The sequence below is a fragment of the Mandrillus leucophaeus genome, unplaced genomic scaffold, assembly GCF_000951045.1.
Source record: "Mandrillus leucophaeus isolate KB7577 unplaced genomic scaffold, Mleu.le_1.0 Scaffold947, whole genome shotgun sequence".
NCBI classification, from domain to species: Eukaryota; Metazoa; Chordata; class Mammalia; order Primates; family Cercopithecidae; genus Mandrillus; species Mandrillus leucophaeus.
The window spans coordinates 513,233-520,802 of NW_012110330.1; the positions used below are offsets into that span (position 1 = coordinate 513,233).

The window sequence follows — 7,570 nt, forward strand, 5'->3', positions numbered from 1 at the left end:
TGTGACAAATGCTGTAACAAAGGAATGACCAGGGAGTTCTGGAGCACTGTGAGAACTTTCAGTAGCATGGCAGGATCTTCCGTGTGAGTGATTTTCTGGAGCTTAGATCCCGTCCGCCCCAGTCCACCAATCCTCCGACAGGGGAGGGGACTGGCATCGAAGTCATTCATTCTAAGTGATGAGGCAGTGAGTGGGAGCTGGGAGCTAACACTTGCACTGAGGCCTGAAGGGTTAAGTAGGTGTTTGCCAGAGTGATTGGGGAGGGGATGGCAACTTTGACAGAAGAAATACCAAACACAAAGGTACTGAGGCATAAGGGGCTGACAAGTTTAGGAATTTTGTGACGCTTTCCTGTCTTCTTTCCCATCACCTTCACTTAGGGTTGCCGGATAAAATACAAACTGCCCACTTAAATCTAAATCTCTGATTACCAACTAAGAATTTTAAAATATAAGTATGCCTCCAATATTGCATGGGACATACACACTCAGCCCCCTTCAACTCATCCTGTCCTGTCCGGGGCCCCACAAATCCCCGGTGAATACCGGCGAGCTCGTGGAGTAACGCATAAGAAGGCTTATCTTCCTTTCACTCCTACATTTTTCACTCTCGGGTCTCCAGCCCAGGACTGAGGGATGTAGCGCGCAGCCCGCAGCTCGCTACGCGTCGGAGGGTTTTCCTCTGAGGACTGGAAACGGGGCGCGGGATAAGGGCGGTGGGGCTGGGGGTTGTCACTTACGAAGAAATCTCACTCCGCTCCATAAAATCCTCAATCCAGTGCCGGATTTCCCGGCAAGCGGACGTCTCTCCGCCCAGGGACCGGAAATCCCGCCTCCGCCGGAAGAAGATGCGGAAGCGAGACCGCCTATCCAGAGGAAGGCAAGTGTTTGGCTCCGGCGGCTGAGAATCCCGCGCGGGGCTGGAGACAGGTAGCAGTACGGGGGCGGGGCTTCATGCCGGAAGTGGTAGTCCGCAGTTGTTTCGGTTGGCGGCCTAGGGGGTGGGAGATGCGGCGGCCACCTGCTGCGAGGCACCGAAGGGAAGGTTAGAGGTACTAAGGCAGTTTGGAGCTGGGGCTGAGCAGCTGTCGCACAGTCAGATCATGGGCTCGACCAAGCACTGGGGTGAATGGCTCCTTAACTTGAAGCTGGCCCCCGCCGGCGTGTTTGGTGTGGCCTTTCTAGCCAGAGTCGCCCTGGTTTTCTATGGGGTCTTCCAGGACCGGACCCTGCACGTGAGGTATACGGACATTGACTACCAGGTCTTCACCGATGCCGCGCGCTTTGTCACGGAGGGGCGCTCGCCTTACCTGAGAGCCACGTACCGTTACACCCCGCTGCTGGGTTGGCTCCTCACTCCCAACATCTACCTCAGCGAGCTCTTTGGAAAGTTTCTCTTCATCAGCTGCGACCTCCTCACCGCTTTCCTCTTATACCGCCTGCTGCTGCTGAAGGGGCTGGGGCGCCGCCAGGCTTGTGGCTACTGTGTCTTTTGGCTTCTTAACCCCCTGCCTATGGCAGTATCCAGTCGAGGTAATGCGGACTCGATTGTCGCCTCCCTGGTCCTGATGGTCCTGTACTTGATAAGGAAAAGAGTCGTCGCGTGTGCAGCTGTGTTCTATGGTTTCGCGGTGCATATGAAGATATATCCGGTAACTTATATCCTTCCCATAACTCTCCACCTGCTTCCAGATCGCGACAATGACAAAAGCCTCCGTCAATCCCGGTATACTTTCCAGGCTCATTTGTACGAGCTCCTGAAGAGGCTGTGTGATCGGGCTGTGCTGCTGTTCGTAGCGGTTGCTGGACTCACGTTTTTTGCCCTGAGCTTTGGTTTTTACTATGAGTACGGCTGGGAATTTTTGGAGCACACCTATTTTTATCACCTGACTAGGCGAGATATCCGTCACAACTTTTCTCCGTACTTCTACATGCTGTATTTGACTGCAGAGAGCAAGTGGAGTTTTTCCCTGGGAATTGCTGCATTCCTGCCACAGTTCATCTTGCTTTCAGCTGTGTCTTTCGCCTATTACAGAGACCTCGTCTTTTGTTGTTTTCTTCATACATCCATTTTTGTGACTTTTAACAAAGTCTGCACCTCCCAGTACTTTCTTTGGTACCTCTGCTTACTGCCTCTTGTGATGCCACTAGTAAGAATGACTTGGAAAAGAGCTGTAGTTCTCCTAATGTTATGGTTTATAGGGCAGGCCCTATGGCTGGCTCCTGCCTATGTTCTTGAGTTTCAAGGAAAGAACACCTTTCTGTTTATCTGGTTAGCTGGTTTGTTCTTTCTTCTTATCAACTCTTCCATCCTGATTCAAATTATTTCCCATTACAAAGAAGAACCCCTGACAGAGAGAATCAAATATGACTAGTGTATGTTCCACACCTTCTGCTACTGTGTTACATTCTGATTGTCTTGTATGGACCAGAAGAGAGCTTTGGGACATTTTTTCTGAACATTCTAAGGATTCTAGTGAAAGTTTCCGTGTTCCAACAGAATGTTTGTCTTGTATGTAAAAGGGACACAATAATTGAGGTCCACCTTCTAGGAAATCCTAGAACTCGTTTATTTGGGACATGGTGGGAATAAAGTGTAGGAGGACAAGCCGCAGACAAAACTCCTCAGACACCAAGTTAAAGAAGGAAGGGGTTTATTCGGCCGGGGGCATGGGCAAGACCCCTGTCTCAAGAGCCGAGCTCCCAGAGTGAGCAATTCTTGTCCCTTTTAAAGGCTCACAACTCCAAGGAGGTCCGTGTGAGAGGGTCGTGATCAATTGAGCAAGCAGGGGGTACGTGACTGGGGGCTGCGTGCACCGTAATTAGATAGGAACAAAACAGGATAGGGATTTTCACAGTGCTTTTCTATACAATGTCTGTAATCTATAGATAACAGATTAGGTCAGGGGGCGCCTGGCTGTCTGCTTGTGGATTTCATTTCTGCCTTTTAGTTTTTACTTTTTCTTTCTTTGGAGGCAGAAATTGGGCATAAGACAATATGAGGGGTGGTCTTCTCCCTTAAAAGGTTACATATTGGAAAATGAAAGGCTTATGAAACTATCAGATACTAAAAGATTCTTAAAATAGAGGAATATAGTTAGAGACATCAGGTTTAAGCCAGTATTTGTTCCTGTTTTACAATGCTTCTGTCTTAAGCTGTGTCTCAACTTTTAACCCCTATCTTTTCTTTCTAAAGCTTTCCTGACAGCTGTGAAAATCCAAAAAATATTCTTAGGCTGGGTATGGTGGCCCTTGCCTGTAATCCCAGCATTTTGGGAAGCTGAGTTGGGAGGGTCGCTTGAGTCCAGGAGTTCTAGACCCACCCGGGGCAAGATGGTGAGACCTAGTCTCCACAAAAAATAAAAAAACTTAGCCAGGCGTGGTGATGCACCCCTGTAGTCACAGCTGCGTGGGAGGCTGAGGTGGGAGAATTGCTTGAGCCCAGAGCAAGACCCTGTCTCAAAAAAAAAAAAAAAGGAAAGGACAACTTTTTAGATATAAAAGTATTAAATAATACGAAGGTGCTTAGTATTGTTTCAAAGAGTTTTTAACTTCTATATTAAATGTGGGGGCTTAGAAGATAATCCAAAGACTTTGGGAGGCTGAGGCGGGCAGATCACAAGGTCAGGAGATTGAGACTATCCTGGCTAACACGGTGAAACTCCGTCTCTACTAAAAATACAGAAAATTAGCCAGGCCTGGTGGCAGGTGCCTGTAGTCCCAGCTGCTCCTCAGGAGGCTGAGGCAGGAGAACGGTGTGAACCCGGAGGCAGAGCTTGCAGTGAGCTGAGATGGTGCCACTGCATTCCAGCCTGGGCGACAGAGCGAGACTCCATCTGGCGAGGGGAGGGGGAAAGATAATCCAAAGAATTTAAATTGTAATCATGCTTCATGTATTTGTTTTATTACTTAGTTTTTTTAGCAGTTAGTCCCAGTGGTATTAGACTGGCATTTGGTTTCATACAAAAAGGATTAAATTTAAATCCATTCATGTTTAGACTTGAGGTATTACATTTTTAAAACTATCATCTTGCCTTTAATGTTTGAGGTCCTTAAACACACAAACTATTAGTACATTTCAGTATCCTCTTACCCCTTTGTTTTTAAGTTTTTGATTGCTAAAGCAAGATTTTTTTTCTTCTAGAATTTAAGTCAATCAAGTGTTGTCTTTGCTGTAAAAATGGATAATGGTAGATTTTAGGTGATAAAACAACTTGTTAGTAAGACATTTCCTAGCTTAAAAAAAAAAAATAAAAAATTCCATGATAGAAATGCAGACCTGTGAGGGAAACTCCTGAAAAGCATATGAAGCATCCCAAAGAGCCATGGGTTTTCTAGACCAGGAAATTTAGAGGGAGATTGTGGAAATGAGGCTTAGATGGGCAGATCGTTTCCCTTATCACTATAATATTTCTGGGGGGAAAATGCTTTCTAAGTTGTTTAAACAAGCATCCTAACTTTTTTTTTTTTTTTTAATTAAACAGCCTGTCTAGGCTTGGGAGTCCCTAACACTATGGTAGCAGTATATGAATGTGATTTTGTGATTGTGTTTTTTAAAAGATAAGTAATTTGATAAACTGTTCTTTTGCAGTCAAAAACACTCACAAATAAGACAAAAAGAGTTCCACAGTATTATATTTCATGTCAGTTCAGGCTTAAAAGCCTTTGCAAATAAGATGTCTATAGGCTGGTCACAATTAGCAATGTTATTATTGGCAGCACTTCTTGGATGGATACCTTTTGGGACCTTTCATTAGAAAGAGGGTAAGAATGGGGTGGTTTTGTATGGGCTCCTATTTGGGGTAAAAATAGCAGAGTCAGTTGCTGAGGACAGTGACCTTCCTTATAACATTTAGTCTCATACCCATATTGGGTCTTGTCTTGAGGACCATTTATATGGGCTTGTTTACTAGTGGCCTTCCAGCCATAGCATTCTTACCTTTTTTTCCTATTCTACTGTAAGAATTAAAAAAAAAATTATAGAGCCAGCAGGGGAGGAGGCAGGAAACAGAAATTGAATTTCATCATTCTAATATAATTGTCCCTTTTTTGTATTTGTGACTTTGTTTTATAATTATATTTACTTACTAATTATTATTTTTTAACATTCTTTATTGTGGCTTACTCTTCGTACTTAGAATTGAAATTGTTGGACATCACATGTATATTCACATTATAAATACATCATTCTTCCACTGTTAGACCTGCAGATTGCTTCCAGTTTTTAATATTCTAAATAAGACTTTCAACATTTTCTGGTTTTAACTCATTCTCTTAGGACATTCTTAAAAGTTAGAAACATTTCTGCTGGGATCTTTGGAGGGAACTTCAAACTTTAGATACTTTCCTGCAAGAAATACCAAAGAAAGGCAGGTGTTTCTTAAAGGGATGCAAAGGATATTTTGCAGTTTGTATGCTGCAAAACGTTTAGTTAGTAAGTTAACTAAAAAATTGGGTTAATTTAGTTTCTTGGGGGATTTTAATTTTTTAATTTGTTTTATGGTTATCTAAAATCTTTTTTTTTTTTTTTTGCTTCTTATCACAATCCTTTTATTTCCTTTTTAGTCCTTTAATAACACCTTCAAATTTTATAAGACTTTTACTTATTTCCTACGTAATTCTTTTTTTTCTTATACCACCCCTTAAGATTGATATGTTCATTTACAGATAAACATTAATTATTAGATAAAGAGGGATGGTTCTCAAGATTGTGTGTGTTCTGAACAGAGGGAGCTACATAACATTTTCTTCTGTAATTGCCTTTGTAACGTCTTTAGAATATGGTTCCTAAATATTCCTAGATAAATTCTCTTGATAGGCCCATTGGAAAGGCTAATACTCCCACCAGACTGCTTTGTTCCTCCCTGGCAAAAGAATTCTTAAAACCACTGATTTTAGTTACTGACTTCTCACCATCTGGACTCTCACAAGTTGTTTCAGAAGTTGTGTAGAACTTGTCTTTCAGTTAGTTGACTTGTGACTGAATTTATTGTTACTTCTCTAATATCAGTTGTTTTCTGCATTACCACCCTCTCCCCTAACCATCTGTACTATGAATAGAAAAGGAAAAAGATGGAAAATTATACCTAGGATTGTCCCTAAATGCAACCTCTTGGTTCCCCCCACCCTTCATGTTTTATTATAAACTATTTTAAGGACTGGGTGTGGTGGTTCATGCCTATAATCCCAATGCTTTGGGAGGCTGAGGCAGGAGGATCACTTGAGGACAGGAGTTTGAGACCAGCCTGGGCAACACAGTGAGACCCCCATCTGTACAAAGAAAAGAAAAAAAAAAAAGTGCTACTCGGGAAGCTGAGGTGGGAGGACCACTTGAGCCCAGGATTCGAGGTTATAGTGAGCTATGATTGTGCCACGGCACTCCAGCCTGGGTGACAGAGCAACACCCTGCCTCTAAAACAAAAAACTCTAGCTGTTTTGTTTTTTTTTTTACTTTTCTGAGACAAAATTTCACTTTGTCACCCAAGCTGGAGTGCAGTAGTATAATCATGGCTCACTGCAGCCTTGAACTCCCAGACTCAAGTGATCCTTCCTCCTCAGCCTCCCAAGTAGCTGGGACCACAGGTATGTGCCACCATGCCTGGCTAATCCTTTTATTTTTTGTAGAGATGAGGTCTTGCTATGTTGCAAGAGGGAGATTGCTTAAGTGATCTTCCCTCATTGGCTTCCCAAAGTTGGGATTACAGGCGTGAGCCACTGCACCCAGCCTGACCTAACTATTTTAAACATTGCTTATATCGCCATCATCTAAATTCAACAACAATTTGCCGTATTTGCTTTATGCATAGGTATAAATATATATATGTAATTTTTTGAACCATGTGAAGTTGCAAACATCATTGAACTTCACCACTAAATATATCAGCATGCATCTCCTAAAAATAAGATATTTTCTTACAAAACCATAATTCTGTTATCTATTATTATTATAATTTAACATTCTGTCGTTTTCAAATTTCTTCAGGTATTTTTTGTTACATCTTAAAGAACAGACATTCTTGGATCTCAAAGTTTCCGAGGAAGGAAAGAACATGATGGATAATCCATAATTAAGAAGTTTGGATCTTTTTCTAGTCTTAAAAACAAAGTGAGAACTAAAGGGGTTTACCTTCCATCAAAGTTAAACAAATTAATTCTTTTATGTGTCATACTTTCTGCCTGTCTCCCTAAAAACATGGGGGTGGTAATCTCTTTGTTTTATCTGGTAGGTTTTTCAGATAAAAGCTTATACATGTTTGAAATGTTAATATCCAACCCCCAACTCCAAGCCCTGCCCCAACAACAACAGCTAATTATTTTACATCTTGATGATGGTAAGTTTTTCATGATTAACCAATTTTGGGCACCTATTCCACCATATATGTTTTTATTTAATTTTCACAACAACACTTCAAAGTTGATATTCATATTCTAAATTTATAGATGAACAAAGAGGCTCAAAGATTAAATAGGGATTTTTACCCATGCTTTTTCCATTATATTATGTTTTGGATTTTTCCAGAGTACCCAAACCCAGCAGATGCATACTGCTGCAAAATAAATGGAACTCAACA

General features: G+C 42.1%; 1 protein-coding gene across 1 annotated transcript; it reads left to right on the plus strand.

The window, feature by feature from the left end:
* The first annotated feature begins 830 nt into the window (after nucleotides 1-830).
* Nucleotides 831-2,588, plus strand: PIGM (phosphatidylinositol glycan anchor biosynthesis, class M). Its single transcript, XM_011970405.1, has one exon. It carries the CDS (start codon nucleotides 1,103-1,105, stop codon nucleotides 2,372-2,374), a length of 1,272 nt encoding a protein of 423 aa, XP_011825795.1. The 5' UTR covers nucleotides 831-1,102; the 3' UTR covers nucleotides 2,375-2,588.
* Nucleotides 2,589-7,570: the final 4,982 nt, after the last annotated feature.

Coding starts and splice junctions, on each gene's coding strand:
- PIGM (XM_011970405.1), top strand. CDS start 1,103: ATGGGCTCGACCAAGCACTGGGGTGAATGGCTCCTTAACTTGAAGCTG.